Source organism: Castor canadensis, chromosome 14 (genome assembly GCF_047511655.1).
Source record: "Castor canadensis chromosome 14, mCasCan1.hap1v2, whole genome shotgun sequence".
Lineage (NCBI taxonomy): Eukaryota > Metazoa > Chordata > Mammalia > Rodentia > Castoridae > Castor > Castor canadensis.
The window spans coordinates 112707241-112727225 of NC_133399.1; the positions used below are offsets into that span (position 1 = coordinate 112707241).

The 19985-nt window shown below is 42.8% G+C and overlaps 1 protein-coding gene across 2 annotated transcripts in view; it reads left to right on the forward strand.

Annotated features, from left to right (window-relative positions):
* Csmd1 (CUB and Sushi multiple domains 1) overlaps positions 1-19985 on the forward strand; it is a 1661894-nt gene that overhangs the window by 832176 nt on the left and 809733 nt on the right. For both annotated transcript variants that reach the window (XM_074055299.1, XM_074055300.1), the window contains exon 5: positions 431-638. In XM_074055299.1, the coding sequence (XP_073911400.1) occupies positions 431-638 (208 nt within the window). The remainder of the gene's footprint in view (positions 1-430; positions 639-19985) is intronic.

The following is a 19985-nucleotide window of genomic DNA, read 5'->3' on the forward strand; positions in this document are numbered from 1 at the left end:
AATACTGCAGAGATATTTATATATGTACATGACTTATACAGTCAAATAAAGTTAACTTAATCAATAGAATTATAAACATCCAGTGATCTTGTCTACCTTATTTCTCCATGAAGAAATCACAGAATCAAGAATCACAGAATGTAGTACACTTCACTTTTTTGTCAAATTTACTCACCCTTAAGATAATCCAAGATAGCCATAATTCCATTCTTCCCCCCAGTGACCACTCAGATAATAATGCAATTAACTCTGAGGTATTTGAGAGCCTTTTCACAAAGCTAAATTAGGAGGTCAGAATAGGCCTTTTTCAGATTTTCCCTTTGTTGGGTCCAGAAAGTATTTGTCACTTGTCAAGAGGGATACTTTGAGGATGTCCACAGGTATGACGTGTTCTGAAAAATAGGCTGACCTTTTGCTTATGTCCCTGCAGCTGAAGGAGCCTGTGGAGGGACATTGAGGGGGACCAGCAGCTCCATCTCCAGCCCTCACTTCCCCTCAGAGTACGAAAACAACGCAGACTGCACATGGACCATTCTCGCTGAGCCTGGGGACACCATCGCGCTGGTATTTACTGACTTTCAGCTGGAGGAGGGGTACGATTTCCTGGAGATCAGTGGCACAGAAGCACCATCCATATGGTAAGTCCTGGGAGAGCTGCGTGTCTTTGAATTCCCCCGGTGCACAACAGGCTTTCTTTCTCATGGCTTTCACTGGTCATTTGCTGGCCAACATGAGTGGTGGTCAGTTTGTGTACTTTGACTGCTAAAAGGTCGTCTTAACTGGACTGATTTCAAGTTTCTAAGGTGTCTTTGTAGTGATATTTGTAACTAGAGATGTTACCTATGCACTTGAACTTACTCTGTCTACCCTCACATTGACTATTAAAGCAACACAAAAGGAGGCAACTTGGTTCTGTGAGCTGCTGTGGTTGTGGATTTGTCTGGAGCTGATTCAGAGTGAATCTATTTTTAGAATAAGGAGTTTCTTTTACTTCCTGTTACCAAGTGTGATGGACTCTGCTGCAGGTACTTGGTGATTTGTTTCTTATCCTCCACCAAGAAGATGCACCAAATGGGGGTGGGTACCACCTGTGACAATGCACCTGTGGCTACAGGAGGGTCAAAGACAAACCAAGTTCACGTAAATGCTAACCCACTGTGTTCATGAAATCAACCAGTAGCTGGACAGTTCTCTGATACGTTCATTAGTAGAGACCAAAGAGACCAGGGTTTGTGCAATTACCGTCTTTTTAAGTCTGGTGGTGCTGGTGGCAGAACATCTTTGGCTGTGTTTGCAAGTGCAATTTTAAAGGGAGAAGTGAAAGAATAGATGTCTAAAGGCCTACCCTGTGTTTCTAATTAAGTCTTTTGTTGTGAGACATTGAACTTTTTTGTTTTAATTATTTAACGTTTTAGCATTTTAAAGCTGCCTTGAGTATCTATTTCACATCATCAACTATGAGCCAACTGGAGACTATGCAGCTAGGCAAACGAGGGACAGGAAAACCTGTTTGTTTATGCAGATACAGAAAAGAGAACACAGGGGTGGGTGGAAAATATTTCTATAGGTCCAAGTTTTCACTCCAGTACAAAAGTAAAAGGATAAAGAAAGATATCCAATATGAAATGTGGTATTAATGTGACTATTTTAAGCCACTTATGAAATTGAATTGAGTTTTACTTTATTTTCAAAAATAAATGAAAGTTTATGTCCGTGGATAAATTCTTTCCTTAAGTTTTCTTATTATTATTCCAGTTAGAAAAAGGTAAACTACATCTCTGCCATGACCTTTCAGTGTTTCTCACCTTGAATAACACTTTCGCATTAGCAAGTGCACTCATTTGCTTATTTTACAGCATTTTAACTTTAAATACTCAACTGCTTATTGAAATCATTATTCATCTCACATTTCTGAGATCAGGCTTAGAGGGAACAAATACTGACCTGAGGGCCCGAGGATTAGCCTCGACTCTTCCCTGAATTCTTCCACAAATAATCCTCTGACCTTGGGTAAGTCTGTGTGTGAAAAGAAAGGCTGTATTTAAAAATTCTCTCTTTAAAAATTAACTCATTAAACTTCTATTGAGTGCCAATTTACCGCCAATCACTTTAAGACAATCAGGTGATCCAACTTTAAAGTTCCATTTTTTTTTTTTTAAGTAAACAGACTGGAAGCACACAGGGTGAAAGAGTGAGAACGTTTTCAGTGGGAACTTTGACCCTGTCTGCAAGCTTCTGGTCTATTTCTGAAATAGTAGGTATATGAATGACTCTCAGAAATTATATGATTAATTGAAAAAGGCAACAGTCACATGAATTCTAGAGATACTGTGTGTTAACTGATGGCCTTGCAACATGTCAGACTGGGGAGAGGTAGGAAAACAAGTGAGCAGATTTGCAAGCGTCTCTAGATTTTGGCAACTGTTTTTTGTAAACAGAGTTTACGTAAGGGAGGAAAGGGTCCTCAGGATGCAGATGGCAACACCAGTGTCTATAGGAAAAACAGGGAAGGCCAAGGTCAGCCACTAAGGAAGAATTATCACTGAGTGCCAGACCTCCTTTGCCCGATGTCTTCCCAGGGAACCGACAATCATAGGCCATTCTGTTTATTAGATTTGCCCTTTGCTTTCTCACCCCCACTGAGTCCCCTCCTGTCCTCTGTTCCTCTCTCTTTAGTCTCTGTCTCTACTTTCTCTGACACTATTCCTGAACAACTTTAATGGTAGACTCAAGAGAGTGTGAGGAGAGGTGTCTCTGTGCTGGAAAGCACGTCTGACCATATGTCCAGTGGGCCCATTGCAACCCAAGGGTCATGGAAAGAATGATGATATAGCCAGTCTTAGAGACTCCCCATGTCTCCATTCCTGGATTTGGATACAGTACTTTTCCCAGCTCTCTGGAATCTCTCCAGATATTCTCCAGGGAACTGGATGAGAAAGCCTCAGTGGGAAATTTGACCTTGTGTGCTTCTGGCCTAATAAGCTCTTATACTGGTTGGCATAACCCCTTCCCTTTGAACAGCCATTATTAGGCCATCCAGTCTACTTGCGTTCTTATATGATATCTTATGTGGGCCTGTTTGTCGGGGTGCAAACACACTGTAGGATTCTTGGTATTGGGATAGACTCATACTACTTTATCTCCCAAGGTTAGTAATGGGTAAGAGATGGCAAGGTGCTAATGACCTTGGTAGACTGTCATGAATTCAGAGGCTCTGTCTCCAACCACATCTGTCATTAGTGCACCATGGTCCCCAAATACATAGCCCCAGGTTAAGCATCACTGCCCTATTGGGAATGACCTTCCCTCGGGTAAAGGATGGACTCTAAGTCTGGCTTGGTAATTAGCACAGGGGCGGGGAGGGGGGGGAGTAGGGGAAGGCGTGGGGGGCAAGTGCAGAATGAGTTAGCATTTCCTGATTCCAACTGCAGAGTGGCAGTGAACACAAAGACTGTGTTTGGGTTTTTTTGGGGGGGATGTTAACACTTGGTACTTATAATAACTACAAAACGAATCATCTTGACATGGCATATGTAGCACTGCTTTTAAATGGAACTTCCTCATTCAATTCTGCTTTGTGGAGGCAAAAAAGGATAAAGATGGTTTTCCTGAATAACCATGAAGTCCTACATGGACACATTTAAAATATAAAACAGAATTATTTGAAGCACTCTTTCAAGATTTATACAAATGCATATAATACGAATTATCCTAAAAAGACTATTATTTTGCCCTAATTTTAGTGACAGTCTCTGAAATGTTTAATGGCCAAAATTGGTGTATTCAAAAGATTTACCCATCCTGGAATTGCAAGAAAAATGCGGAGGAGGGTGGACTTGACCTCTTCTCAAACACAAGTTTACACTGCAGAGACATCAGGACCGTGCTAATGGCTGCTAGTGGAGTGAGGACACACACATGTAATTTTCCACTAATTTGTTTTGAAAAGCTAGAATATACAAGCAAAGTCACTCCAGGCAAAAGCTACTTGGGAAATTGTGAAGAACAATAATAGGATTAGCTTCATTTTCATTAATTTTGGAGCGAAATTACCAAATCAGCTGTGGGTTTTCAGTTGCCATGGCTATGGTACCCTAAGTCTCGGCACAGTGAGGGATGCTATGTGCCAAGATCACCTGTACATGAAGTGTGGAGCTGCTGGGTGACTTGAATCTGACGGCCTTTATGTGTAGCACAGGAGCCGGAGGTTTTTCTTTGTCCACTAATCAGAAGTTAATGTTGTCCAGGCTGACATTTTATCTGTGCTCTACTTTACTAGAGAGCTGCCATTTCCAGTTCACTGTGGAACAGGGACCAGGAATTATGATTTTCAGGCAACGAAAAGCCATGTAGCAGCATAGCTATCTAAGCTCTTCTTTCGTGAAGTGATTTGATGCCATCTGCTCTAACTAACCTGTAACTCTAGAAATAGGAAGAAGAATGAAAGTCAAGTTGATCTCAGAGTTAGCCTGCTATAGTTTCTAAATTAAGACACAGTGGTTGAAGTGCTTAGGGTTACATTGTCTTGGCAGGAAACAAGTGGGAGAGCAGTCGCTGTCTTTGAAATATGAACTTAAAAAACAAGAATAATTTGTCTACCACTCAGTGACTGTGCTCCAAATGTGTGCAGCTTAGACAAGGGTGGGAGAGGGAGAATGAGTGAATGACTTTAAAATGTTGAAATGGGTCCTGAAACGCACTGCTCTGCAAGTCTCGGCCTGCTCTGCAAGGCCTCCTCTGCAGAGCCCAGAAGCCCATTTACCAGTCCCTCCACACCTCCCCACTCTCCTTCACTCAGTCCTGGTGGACCACCTTCATTCCCTCCCAGTTCCTGTTTGCCTTCCTTGTACATGTCTTCAGTTTTGTGCTGCCTTGTAGAAGTCCCGTGCTGCCCAATTTAATGTCAATTAAATTGACATGAAACTTGTAGGGATAATCCAGATGGACAAACACTACAGGTTTAGAACAAGCAGAGCAAACAGGCTGTAGAATTTCCCATCAGTAGTGATAAACGCAAGGGTGACTCTTGCCTGATTAGTATGTCGGGAGGTCTTTGTTATTCTCTACTATCTTAAGTCCGAGGTTCTATCTCAGTAACCAGCATAACTCTACTCCTTTCCTGCCTGGACAGGGCATGATCATACTCAAGGGACAAAACAAAGGCTTTGTTGCTGCACTCTATTGTTCCTAGTAGCCCAGAACAATTTCGATATTAAATCAATCTGAATCAAGCCACACTAGACTTCAAAGACACTGGAGCTTTGAAAGCGAGCTTCAAAGAACCCATGAAGAGTCAATTAACACCTACAATGTTTATCCAACTTGTTGCTTAATAGGTAAGTGACTTGGTATTCTAATGAGGAAAGTTACAGAGGCACACAGTGAGCAACAAACTCCTTGAAACCAACCCTTCCACTCACCTGCCCAAACCCACAGAGAGAGTGTGCCACTACAGCCTCCTCATAGCTTTCTAATTGCTCATTTGAATTCATTTTGCAGAAGATTTGCAAAACTAGCACAGAAAGTTGCTGTCTGCCCTCAACCTAGCTTTCTCTAGTGGTAACATTCGACTCAAGCAGAACAGCTCAGCATGACACACAAGGCTACTGATAATTGTGGACCTTACCTGAATTTTTCTAGCTGCTCTTTCAAGGTCTTCTTGTTCTAGTGGTCATCTAGGGACCTGCATGGCCTTTACTGCTGACTATTTGAACTCTCCAGCCTGTCTCAGTTTTCGACATTTCTTTGTTCTACCATCTTGATGTACATCGGGTTAACAATTCAGGCTTAGTCATGTGGTTTCAGGAAACATGACATTTTTTGGCAATATGGAAGGATTAAACACCCACAGAATGGCTGGCTTCGTTTCCTTTACACTTTTCCATTTTAAAGTTGAGTTCAGTAATCTTATTCTACAAACCTATTGGGTAGTGCACACTCCTCCGTATTTTTTGTGGAAGCAAGTATAACCCAAGTAGGAAGGAGTATTTTATAGACTCACACACAAGTGAGTGTGTATGAAGTTTTCTTTTTCTTGAGCCTTGAACTAGAGTTCAAAGGCCATATTTTGTAGCCTTTCTCTTAAACTTTTAGCTTAATCAAAGCCTATTTTCTAAAAAGCTATTTGCGTGATATGGCCTTCTAAAGATGATCGTGAATAATGGCATTCACTGAGTATTGCCCATGATGTAGGTGTGACAGAAGGGACAGAAAGGGGTGACATGTCACTCCTCACTGCTATCAAGTAGCAGAGCAGGAATTTGAACAAAGACAGTGGAAAGTTGTGTTTCTTCCTTTATTTAAATCTAACAAAATCACATTTCATTACTGACAGTGTCAGGAATATGAAGGTCATGTTTATCCTCTGGTGTGGTCCAAGCATTCTTCCAGCACTGCTGAACCCCAGTGGACACCTGGTGAGGCCCAGTGGACACCTGGTGAGGCCAAGGACTCTCCTGCTTTGGACTCAGCTCCATTTCTCTGGGGTCATATCGCTGAGATGTCTTCCTACCGCCCTCTCAGCACGATTTATTACAAAGTCATGTGATAATCTTACCATCGGCCACATATGGAAGTTTTGTGTGTGATATTTATGTAATGGGTAGTATAAATCTTCTAAAATAGGAATAAACAGCAGGCCTTATCAGAAAACACAAATAAGTAACACACACACCTATGTAACATAGATAATGGCGTAAATAACAAGTCATCATGAAACTATCAGCTAAATGTGAACACTGGAATGTGTATACACAGTGTTTTTATGTACAACATGTAAGTTGTAGATAGAATTGTCAACTGAAGATTACCCCAAATCTTGAACCCTGACTCCAACTCAGTATTTAATAGAGAAGTAGCTGCAATCACACCTGATCCTACAAAATGAAGGATTTCTAACAACAGTTGACAGCCTTCTTTGGCATGTATCACTCAAATTATATTTATTTTCACCTCCAGGGATTTCTCAGTGCCTACGGTCGAGCAAACTTCTGGTCCCAGCTCTCCATGTGTAGCCTTCTGGGTATACATAGGCCACCCACTAGGCATCAAAGGGGCCCCTGGAACTGATGCTGCCACCCTACAAGCCCTGGGAAGCAGGCGGGCAGTACTCAGCAGAGGTTACAGTGAGGATCAACTTTACAAGGTGACCCCTCCCTCTGAGGTGCACTGTCTATACAAGCTGCTCTGAGGAAAGGCTCCTTCCTGCTGAAATTCACCTTGAGGAGCCAAGAAGGCCACTGTGAAGGTTCAGCAGCAATCCTAGTTCTGTTGGGGAACACACCATGGTGGGGATCCTGATACCCAGTCTCTTTCCTCAGGAAGGAAGGGCCAGTCAGTTGTCTCTGAGGAGGCTGAGATCCCATTGTAGCACTTCATTGTCTGAAATTAAGCAGAACTTCCAGGTCTTTTCACAAATGCCTGACATTTTATTGCAGTAGTTCCTCTTCATTAGCTTTTATTTGAATGAAATCAATACCAGAAATTCAGTAAGACTGATAAATTTTTTTTTCTTAAAAGAAAACTATTACTTGTTTGGAGGGGCATACTTGTAATCCCAGCAACTAGATAGATGGATCCTGGTTCAAGGATGACCTGTGCAAAAGCCCAAGACCCTAGCTGAGAAACAAACTGAAAACAAACGGGCTGGGGGCATGGCTCATGTGGTAGAGCACCTGCCTGGGAAGCCGGAGGCCCTGAGTTCAAAGCCAAGTACCACACACACACACACACACACACCCCAAAAAAAAACTTGTTTTAAATAATAGTGTCTATAATTTATTTAGTGATTTATTGAATGCTGGTGGCTCTGAATAAAGTATGCATTTCCCTAGTCTCCATAAAAATGATCAGACTGAGAGTGACAAAGGAAAATATGACAAGCATGGTTCTTCAGTTGGGAACACTGGGAAAGATAACACCCCTGGCGAGGATCCCCAGTCTTGGTCTGTGCCACTCTGCAGCTCTGCTGTGAATCTTTGCTTGTTTTGTGAAATTCCTGCTACTTAACCTTGTTTTATTGAAAAAAATACATTTTCTGTGAATGACTAAGGCAGCAGGCAATCAAACAAAATTTCTTTTATAGGGATTGGGATTTCTAAAAATTCAAATTACCTGTGTGGTCACCCCTCTTTCTTTTTTTATGTGGCCCTTCATCCGTGAAAGAACAGAAAATTACATTTAAGTTAACCCTGCTAAATAAGCCTGCTTGCTAAAAGTACAGTCTCTTCAAGGGTATGTCGTAGCAATTCTGTGCCAGTCAGCCTCAGGTAAGAGTCACTTACCCTGTATTCCCCACCACTGCCGGTGTGCAATTGAACCATTGTACACTTTGATGTCTTCATTTAAAGTTTCTGCCCAAGTCATGAATGTCTAATTTTTCTCTTTATTCTGAAAGTTTGCCCAATTTCATGGAGGACTGGTTAGGAGAACAAGGTAATTTTCTGCAACCCAATACATGCGCAACAATGTGAGATACGCTTGGTGTACTTCCCATTGGTCTGTACCATGCTGGCTGGGTAGGTCTCCTCAGTGAGCAGGGGCCAAGAATATTTACACTTCCCGGCTTTGACCTTACTCAAGTAAAGAAACGATCTTCTGACTTGAGTCCCTTTAGAGAGCAGTTTCTTTATAAATGTGTATTGTGCATCATAAAGATGTCGATCTTGGAAATTGTAAGTTTTAGAATAGACAGCACCTGAGAAATCTCTTAGCGCAATGCTTGTATTATTCCAATATGAGAATAGCATCCCGAATATATCATGCAAAGTGACCCAAGATACCCAATTTCTTGGCTGAGGAAAAAAGCCAGTTTTCTGTCTCTGCTGCCAGAACTGGCCTGCCGTGCCATGGGGCCATGCTTACCAACCTTGGACACTGTCGGGCAATGCCTTGTCTTGTGTCTCCCTTCCTTGCCACCCACAGACAGCTCAGCACAGTGGCTGGGTGAAGACCGTAACTCAGACCTGAAGTGACTCACAGTTGGGCTCCATTCTTGGTTTGGTGACCCAGGGCAGGTTTGCTGTCTTGGTTTCTGATCCCTGTCCCCAAAGTGCTCTTGGTAATAGAGCAAACAAGGGGATACATGGGAAGTCCTTCACACAGTGAGTACCACATGAAGAGATTCTTCCAACGAGCTATAAGGCTATTGCCCCAAGAAACCGTGCTTGCTTGCAAGAAGGGTTCAGGTTTGTGCTTACCACAGTATTTTGAAGTAAGAACTTTTTATAAAATTGGTTTAACTTGTCTTCATTTTCGAAGTCTATGCTCGAAAAAGAGCTTCAAATGTTTTGAATTCTAAAAACATTGTTACTTCTATGCTAGACTTTCAAAGCTTTTATTTTACAGTTGCTGTGAACTTGTGTGAAAATAAAAATCATAATATTAAAAGAAAAGTTAAACACCTAAAAGCAGACTGTCTGCAACTAACAGAAGTAAAACCATAATTAATTATAATTTATGATTTCAAGTTTTTTAAAAAAGTGATTACCATTTCAGTAATCATGTTATTTCAGAATTCAATACTGACTCTTTAGTCTTCATTCAGAATGTCATATTTAGCCTGGGGCCTGTGACTCATGCCTGAAACACTAGCTACTTGGGAGGCAATGATGAGGAGGATTGGAGTTTGAGACCAGTCCAGGCAAACTGTTCTCCAGACCCATCTCCAAAATAACCAGGTCAAAATGGACTGGAGGTATGGCTCAAGTGGTAGATTGCCTGCTTTACAAGTGTGAAACGCTGAGTTCAAACCCCAGTCCCCCTCCAACAAAACAAAAAACAGAAGAAAGAAAAGAATCTTCATAATCGGCTGGTGGGGCATCCACGAGGCTGATCCAGAAAGATCAGGGGTGATGCTGAATTTCAAATCTGGGCTTCACAGGGTCATCTGGGTCTGTCTGCTCAGAGACTTGGAGATAATGGGCTAAACCACCTCGTGGTAAAGGGCCTCTTCTAAGAAGGAGAAGTGGAAAGGAAAATATCCCACTTCTCCATCAGCCCTCCTCCAGGTGAAAGAGTTGGCATTTTGTGTTCTGTTAATAGCTATATGATGAAACAGAAATTGTCTTGAGTTCTGTTCAAGCACACTGAGGTAGAATGTTGAATGAAGTCCTTGCTGCTGCTTTCTAGGGCCTCCATGGTCAGGTGGAAGGTGGTGCCATGAGCAAACATCTGACCAGGAAACACTTCTTTTAGGGAATATGTTGCTTAATGTGCATTGCATGAGACTGTGCTTCTTGGCATGGTTCAGAGGCCGGCCTGACCTGAGCCCTGTCAACAGGGCACTGCTTCCTTTGCACACTGGGCTGAGGGCCACCAGAATCCCACTCTCAGTTTCTTGTCTCTATGTGTTTTCTCTGACCAGAACATCTGTCTTCTATTTAGTTAGCAAATTCCTTGTCATCCTTGCAATTCATCTCAGGTTGTCAAAAGAGAACTGGCCTGGGGTGAGAGAGAAGAGAGGTTAAAATCAGCTCCTTCCCATTGTAGCTGAACCCTTGGGTTCACTGCTCAAATTTCCAGGGTTTTGGATTTCCAACAGTAAACTGGTGTTGATGATACTTACCTTGTTGGGTGAAGATTGAAATTTAGGCCAGAAACTATCACTGTACTGGGTGTGGATCTAGCCAAGGGACTGTGTCCATTAGCTATTGAATAGAGAAGTGACAAACCAGTAATAAAGATGCAAAGATGCTGTCAGAGTCTAGGGTAGAGAGAAATGATTCCCTTGAAGTCATCCTAGAATAGTCCATGGAAAGGTGGGATTCAAATAGTCCCTCAGAGTGGAAGGGGTGTACAGAGGGAAGTGTGTAGGGTAATTGTAGGCATGGAAAGATTTAAATTAAATGTGCAGATGTGGGAAAACATAAGAAATATCCCTGTGTCATGAAATAAATAATTCATTTTCATCACAGGGAAATAGAAATAACTTGAACGTAGTAAAGGCAGGCGCTTGAATCAAATTCAAATATAGCACACATTTTCTTGATAAAATGTTCATTTTCTTCCTCATTTCCCTCTGTACAAGGGAAATAAGGCTGACAGGAAATTAGGATGATTTGTGTTGCTGGATGGACTGGGAACTAAGAAACAACTGCATCTCAGTGAGCAGGACCCGTACACTCCACAGACTGTGATGGCAGCAAGAATAGGAAGGGGACAGGTGGTGCCATTAATAACCACAAAGGCTGCTCGCTGCACTTGTAAGTGGCTGTACAGTGACGCGTCACCTTTCAACCTCAATGGGAAACTTCTTGAACATTTAGACTCGTGGGCCTGATGGTTGAAATGTTGGACTGGGATGCCTGGTGAGCTCAGGATCTACCTGTTAACCCACACCCTACAAAAGGTTCCACTGAACTTTACAACAGGGAGAATTGTAGAGAAAGCACTAATGGTCTCAGCGACACGAGGGGAAGTGACAAGCTCGTTGACATCCCTCTCCCCTGCATCACAGCACACAGAGTAGACAGTGGACCAGCCCCTTGGAGCTCTTTGTGGAGCACATCTCACAGGGGCTGAGCTGAGGGACCCTGCTCATTGAACTTGGGGCTCCCTCAGGTGTGAGCCTTGATTTGGTCATCAGGTTTTGATGTACGGAAATGAAAAAAGAATCAAAGCTTAGAGAAATTTTAACAAGCCGATGGAGAAGGGAATGAACTCACCTGGTGACAGTATAGCAAGAGAAACTGTCAAGCTAGAGTGAGAAACAAGAAAAGTCTTCTAAGAAAGGCAAAAGGGTTAGAAATTCTGGATGCCCGAGAGCAGGAGGGGTTGTGGGGAAGTTCAATTATTTGATGGTGAGACAAACACAAGATGCAGACTCAATACCAAGGAATGACTGAATTCTCCAAGTCTGTGAAAAGAATTGTCATCAAATTTGTAAGGCAGGAAAGATGAGTGTAGAAGGTGACAGCCCTTCAGTGAACCTGCTATTATTCAAAAGGACTGAGGTCAATGAGCAAAACTCTGTGCACATTGTCTTTCATTGTGGAAATACTTGTAGTAAACAGTTTGCTAGCAGTGACTCTGTTCCATGTGAGGGCATGCACATGTGTTTGTGTGTGTGTGTTAGATGACACAAGAACGGAGATCTACACCCATTGATTTACTAAAAAAAAAAAAAAAAAGACAATAATAGTCTTCTCCTATGGCTCTTGCCTATAATCCCAGCTACTCAAGAGGTGGAGATTGGGAGGATTGTAGTTTGAGGCTAACTCCAGTGAAAAGATCATAAGACCTTTTCACTCAACCAATGTCTGGACGTGGTGATGTGTGCCTGTTATCCCAGCTAGATGGGAACCACAAATAGGAAGATCGTGACCAGGTCAGGCTGGGCATAAAGTGAGACTATCTCAGAAATAACCAATGTAAAACAGGGCTGGTGACATGGCTCAAGTGGTAGAGCATATGCCAAACTAATGTGAAGCCCTGAGTTCAAACCCCAGGACCACCAAAAGAAAAAAGAAGACACCAAACCTACAAGAAAAACAAACAAACAAAACAAAAGCAGTGTGCTATGTAGCCTCATTGGAAGGAAACAGACACAGACATGTCTGCTTAAGTATCCATTTATTCTTAGCAAATGTTCTGTGTACATGTTGGAGATTTTCTACTGCACAAATGGAACCTTAATTTATAACATGTCATTACTTCTTAGGTAACTTCTGATTTACCACAAATGGTGAGAAGGGACAGGAAGGCTCTGTTTACATCCATCAGGCATTATCCAGAATCACAAGATCTGCGGTGTAATTTTCATGACAAAGCCCACCTAAGGGACATTAAAAACTGCAATGCTTTGAAAGCCAAGATCATGAGCTCAGGAAGAAAAAAGTGGGCACCTCTCCCAAGTCATCATCAAATCCTAATCTGTGCTATTTTAAGGCTACACCTCAGACAAGTATTCATTTACTAGACATGAACTTGAGAATTCTCCTTCCTGGCTTCTCTTCCTTCTCTTCTTCCATTTTTGATTCTGCTAGTTCTTCATCCTTTTGTGTGCTTTCCCTACACACATACACACACACACACACACATGTGCACAACTTACACAGCACAGTGTGTGTACATGTGTGTATATATGTGCACACATATAAGCATCTAGCCGTGTATACACACATTACACATGTGTGTATGCTTGTATAATAGACATTGACTTTTGAACCAATAAATCATTTCATCATTATCAAAAACCATCTCAGCAATGATTTCAAATCATTTAACTAAAAAAACCAAAATGTTGTAGTTTGTTATTTTATTTTCTTCATGTATGTAGCTAGAAAATCGAAATATTTTACTTATTAGTCCTGAGATTCAAAATGACCTAGTCAGTATTGGATATCACCTTGCATTACTGAAACACGTGTTAGGTTCTCTTCATCTAGGCTTATTATTTCAGAAACAAAGGCACTGATGGCTGTGGAATTAAAAATTCCAAGAAGAAAACAACCGTTCCTCTAGATCTGTGATTTCTTTTTGCGGTGGGTTGGATTTGGTTCCATGAACTGGGCACGGTGTGCCATTTCAGTGGTGCTCCAGGGCCACTGCAATCATGCCTGCCCAGGGTTAGCCTGGTTTTCTTGCACTGATCACATTGTTTGGTAATCTGATAGTTTGCTGATCTCAGGTTTCTGGACCTCTGTGCCTTAGAGCTGCACATGACACTCCCATCGGTCCTGACAAGACCCACTAAAGGAAAACTCCAATCATAAGTAACCATGGCCCATGATCATGGAACAGCACTCTGCACGATCTGCTGTGTGCAGACCATGCAGATGAGAACTGAATGACTCAAGGAGCACATGAGACAAGAACAAGACATAGAGATGTTGACAACCCTAGGGGGGCTCCCTGCAGCCAGGGTGAGGGACAGTGTCCTCAGCGGCTTTCTGTTCCATCTTCCATTTGTCTGTTCTTCTGGATGGCTCCACAGAAGAGGTACACAACAACTTAGATGTGGGAGGAAGCATCTAGATTTTTGTGGCCATTTAAACACCTGGGAATTCCCAGCAGTGAGTGAAAAGAGCCATATCTGCTCTACCGTCGATCATATGGCATCTTGGGGTGGCCTTTCTTTCTCAGCAGCATGGACTTAACAACATCAATGTGTGTTTGTGGTAATGATGAGAGCAGGATGCACTAATGGTCCAGCTGTGTCCTTGCAGGGGTGGAGAGGCTATATGCCTGTAGTTGTCACATCCCTTCATGACCGTTGGGCTGTTTCTCTTCCTCTCTGTCTTTTCATTCCTCCATTACCAGCTTCTCCCTCCCCGGGCTTCCTCAGAAGCCCCTTTACTTTCCTGCTGTCTCCTGATTTTGTGATATGACCCAGTGTCCTGTGCTTTGCCTAGCTGCTGTGCGCACAACTTAGCAGTATGTGTTAATTCTTGGCAAACTTCAAAGTTGACATACCAGATCTAAAGTGTATTGAAAGAGTCCATGGCAAATCCCTTCCCAACTCCTTATGGGAAACTCAATGATGTTAATAACGAGGGCAAGAGTTGATCCCAACGCCTCCATGCCATGTGTACAGCACTGTTTTAAGGGCTATCTGGGCTTCAGCATAGTTGATTCTACCAAAGAAACTTGTACAATAATTGTCCCCATTTTTCTAATGAGGAAACTGAGGTCCAGAAGGGTTTCCATAAATTGTTCAGTATGGCACAGCTCTGAGCTCAGGCCAGGTGTAGGTCTGTGAGCTCTAACTTTGAGCTCTGACTGTGGTTACCCTAGCAAGCATTACAAGAAAGGAAGCTCCATGTGTAAAATGCAAGTGTCCTAGTTGTAGGCACTTATCCAGCTGAACACGGAAAAAGAGGCTGTAACGCTGACATTGTGGCATTACAGGATACACTCAGGCATAGTCACTGACGCTCTGTGGCAGAGTTTTCAGATGCATAATGGAATGTGTCACCAAAGAAAGAGTCTTTCTCTGGGGCACTGTTAGAATTAAAGGGAGAAATTATGGCAAGAGAGGAAATTAAAACACGATTCCAAGGGGACAATACAGGTTTAATGTATCAAATTTGAACTGAGAGATCTCAGTCATGCTATGGAGCAGGAGCACAGTGTTGAAAAGCTTAGGTAAATGCTGTTGAATTTCTTGCCTGGGGAGGCTTTCTGGATTCTTGCAGCACGTGAGCATTCGGCCCCACTGTCATGAGTTTTCTATCTGGTGGTCTCCTGACACGCCAGCAGCTGTTGCGCAAAGAGCAAGGAGGTGGCATGAACCCCCAGTGTGGGCTCTTTGGGCGGTGGGACAGTCCCAATGCACGTGTGACATTTGGTGTGAGTTCTCATGTGCACCAAGAGGAGCAGAGAGCTTGTCCACTCAAGGCAAACTGGAGGATTTGCAGGATGCTTTAGGGCATTGGTGGGGGTTTCACCCTGGCAGAGGAGCCACCACCTCCACTCCCAAATTTGAAGGATTCACACAGTGGTTGACATCTGCCCAACTCAGCCCCAGGGACATCAGTGGTGAAGCCACAGCACCAAGTATTGTGTCCCTCAGTTTCTGTGTGAATACCTGCTGTGGAGGAGAATTCACAAGCTTCCTCTTTACAAACACCATTGGAGAGAAACCAAGAGAGAAGTCTCCAGAGTTTAAAACATAAGCAGGAAGCTTAGTATATTTTCATTTATGAAGAAAAGACCTGGTAGAATTAGCATAATGAAACGAGGGCAAGTCGTCATTGGAAATGAAATGAAGTTCAGTGCAGTGCCTTGCATCTGTAATCCCAGCTACAGGGATGGAGATCCAGAGAATCTAGTCTCAAGGCTTCCCTAGGCAAAAATTTAAAAAGACCCCATATCAACTAACAATCCAAGCATGGTGACCTATAATCTCAGCTAAATGGGAGGCCTAGGTAGGCGGACCATGGTCCAAGACCAGTCATAAGACTCTAACTGAAAAATAAAGCAAAAAGGTCTGCAGGTGTAGCTCAAGTGGTAGAGCACCTGACTAGCACCACACGGCCCTAAATTCAAATCCTAGTACTGCCAAACAATGGAAAAACACGAAAATGCAACACAGAAGAGGGGGATTCAATCACAAATTTAAATGGAAAAGCAAAGAGAGGCTGCAATGCAAACAGAGAGAGCAGAGACACTTGTTAGAAATTTAAGCCAAAAATGCTTCAGAATTGGTGTATGGTGAGATGATTGCCCTGAATCTAGACCAGGTGGAGGGACCCCATGCTGCTAGAAGTACACCAACGTACACAGCCCTACCTTGAATCTGACATTCAGGAACACCCTACTGTCTCTTCCTGGGGTTCACATTAACTGCAGCACGACAAAGAGAGCACTAAATGTGCTTAGTGCAGGGCACACCCACCTCCCCTTCGTGATCACGTCCTATGCCTGCCCGCAGGTCATTACACCGCACAGCTCGTGTGGCCTCACAAGGGCTGGGAATCTCATATCGGAAAATGCTTTTGGAAACTGTAAGCACTGTGCAGAGATAAGAACAATTTTCTACAAAACAAAAAAGTAATCAATTGGGAACAGAAGGTGCTATGTTAGTGAGCCTGTTGTGTAAAACCCAACACCATCCTCAAAGTGACACACAGTTTTACCAGAGGTGTTTCCCCTTATTTTAATATTTGAAGCCTAGAAATGTAGGCAGTGATGGTAGCTCACATTACTGAAGACAAATGGCCTTTTGGGGGTGGCTTTTCTGCCTGCTGCTTTTATTTGTGGTTTCTAGCAACATGGACAGTCCAAAAGTGTCCATATTTTTTTCCATGCTGTCTTTAGTCAGCTCAGGCCTCTGTAACTGATCACCATAGACTAGGAGGCTAGCTTCTCACAGTTCAGGAGGCTGAAAGTCCAGGATCAAAGTTCTGCAGGCACAGTGCCCGGGGAGAGTCCTCCCCCTGGCTCAGGGTCACTGCGTCCTTCCTTGGTGGAAAGAACGCTCCCTTAAGGACACTCACCCCACCACTGGGTCACTCTCATCACCTCCTCTAATCTTAATCACCCCAAAGGTCCCTCTGGGGAACTATGGCTTTAACATGTGACTTTTAGAGATGTGACTATTGAGACCATCACACCCACCGCACTGAATTAAACACGAATTTAATGGCCAAGGTATCCCTCTCCATTTAGCTCCTTCACCTTGATGATGTGTGTGCCATCTTTCATTAGTCAACAGATCCTAGGATACAATAAACAAGGCCTGCCCGGCATTGGATCTGCATCCAGAGCAGATTAGAACACACTGCAATCTACTCCCAGAAAGGAGACATCCTGAATTTCTTGCCTACAACATTCTGTACATTGGGGAGCATTTGCTGTACCCGTGTGTGGAAGTGCTTCCACCTGAGCAGTGTTACCGGGACAAGGGACCAGGCAGCACATTTAACGGTGCAAAGTAAGACCAGGCAAAGTCACTGGAAATGGCTCAGATACTGCTGTGCACATCTGGAGGGGACGTCCTGTGGCCCGGGTGGTGTACATATATCTCTTTTTTATTTTCCCATCTTCTGATTGGTGTCAGAGATGAACTTGAAGGGGCGGCTTTAAAACAAAGGAAGCTGTGGCTAGCAATCCAGCACATATGATGGTGTGATTCCCTACGTGTTCCAGGCTTCTGCATTGTGCCCCTCCCATTAACACTGATGGGAACGCTGGGAAGGAATCAGGAGAGATATCTGCCAGCAATGAGACCTCCAGAAGGGAGTCACTTCCCTTAAAAGCATTAGTGCCCAGATGCACTGATGTAATATGCTCGGATGCATCTTTTACACTGACATCAGAGTGTTCAATTAGTGGTAATTAGAGCCCAGCTGGGCAAGAGTAATTTCAACACCACTGCGCGGAGGGTGAGAGATACAGACTGGCCACACTTTTCATTCAAATTACTCCCTGCAATATTCCTCAACCTATTCATTAGACCCTAGGAGGACCCACGGTTTTCATATCCTTTGCCAAGTTCATGTGTGTGTCCTCCAGCCTGAATTGTAGAGTGTATTGAAATATTTAAATTACAGCCACATTCACAGCATTCTTGCAATAATGCCTTTATTGGTAGGTAGGCTCCAAGAGAACAGATAGAATATGAGCTGCATAAATCCATGAATTATGAACATTTTATAAATGAGAGGCAGAAATAATAGGTGCTTACAAAAACATTGAAAGAAAGGGAACAACATGAACAGCTGCTTGGGTGGGGCTCTGTGGTCTTGGGCATGGCTGAGACATTCCTGTATGGTGACCTTGGCCTGCTGGGCTAAAGGCCCTGTCCACCCAGAGCACTGGTGGCCAGAGGAGGGTAACAGAATGTTCTGTTACCCAGCCTAACTCAGATAGGCTGTCTCCCCAGTGGACGGGGGATTTTCTTGAGGCCGGCTGGCTGGTCCTTCTCTTATCTTTCTAGAAGGTAAGTGCTTAGTTATTGGATGGTGGAGCTGTCTGTCACAGAAATTTAAACTTACAGCCCTCTAGCTTAGCCCTCGTTCTGGTACAGTGCTTTGTGAAGCAAGAGTGGCATGTCCACAGGAGCTTCCCAGGTCAGGATGTGGTTGAAAGGAAACCACAGATCAGTTAGCATTCTTTTCCAAAAAAATATTTATAATCTGCTTTTGCAAATTATTTCCAGTGACTTGTTTAAAACATACACAATAATATAAGGGATTTAAAAATGACAGGAAGAGCAAATTAACTAACATAAATGAGATTAAGAGAAAACTGGAGGCAAAATTAATATTTAATTTTTAATTTCCAGGCGACTATGGCAATTAACCATGCTCTCATTAGCAGAAATGAGAAGCATCCAAATTTCTCTCAAGGCTGACAAAATTTTTCTTAACAGCAAATTTGAAAATAAAATTTAAGTTGAGGTTTTATGAGTCCCAGAGTAATAAAAATGGTTGATGCTCTTAACAGTGGAATGGAAAACTGTAAAAGAAAATCACCTGTGAGTTTTCCTCAAGGTAATTTTTTGAGTCAGGACCATTGCGATCAAAGACAATTCATTGAAGACATTAAATAAAACCTTAAACAATAACTACAAAATCAAAACCTCTCTATGTTTCTTCCCACACAAGATATGCTTAGCACCTTTTGTTTTTGGTTGCTGGGCTGAGTGCAGCAAGATTCCCAGAAAGCAGTGAGACTAGATCCATCTTCAGGGAAGCTGGCCTTGCTGGATTCTGGTGTAGGACTTACTTCTAATACAGCAGAAAGAATGGGATTAGCCTAATGGGAACTATGAAAAATATTGGCTGATAGCAATCACCATGGATTTCAAATACCACTTCACCTTGGGAAACCAGGAAAATTTTAATTATGAAAATTTCATTTGAAGCATCTGAAAAGCAGGTATTAGGACAAAAGGAAGTGGACACTTGAGAGAAGAAAGTTGCAAATCCTACATCCAGCCACATCACCCTCACATCCACCCCAAGGCACCTTCTGATTCAAACCTCTGCTTTCAGTCTGGGAAATACGTAACATACCAGGTCAATTAATGTAATAGTTTTCCTGCAAAAGAATGGACAATCTTGAAAGAAGTATCAGAGAATGGTAATCAGTACTGAAAGGCTCTTTTTTAACCCAGTGGAGGCAGAATTCACTCCACAGGTCCACAGAGGGCTCACAGAAACCACAGTTGTAGGTAGTCACTCTTCGCCTCACACCCTTGAGAACAACTGCCCCTGGTTAAACACCTCGTCCCTGACTCTACGTGTGTGGTCCATTTCCATAAAGAGTAGATGTTTAAGGCCATGGTTGCTCATCTCTTCCCATAGCCTTAGTTTTTAGTACAAAGCTGGTCAGGTGTGTAATGTGGCTAAGTGAAATACTCAGTACATCAATCAGTCTTGTTAGATACCTGCACACATAATCCACACACTTGGCAATTATTCTTCCCTACATGGCTTTAACCTAAAATTAGACTCTAAGAGAAAAGCTATTTTTAAACCATGTTGTGAAGAGGAAGGGCCTCAAAATCAGACAAACCAAGGACCAATCCCCAACTCAAC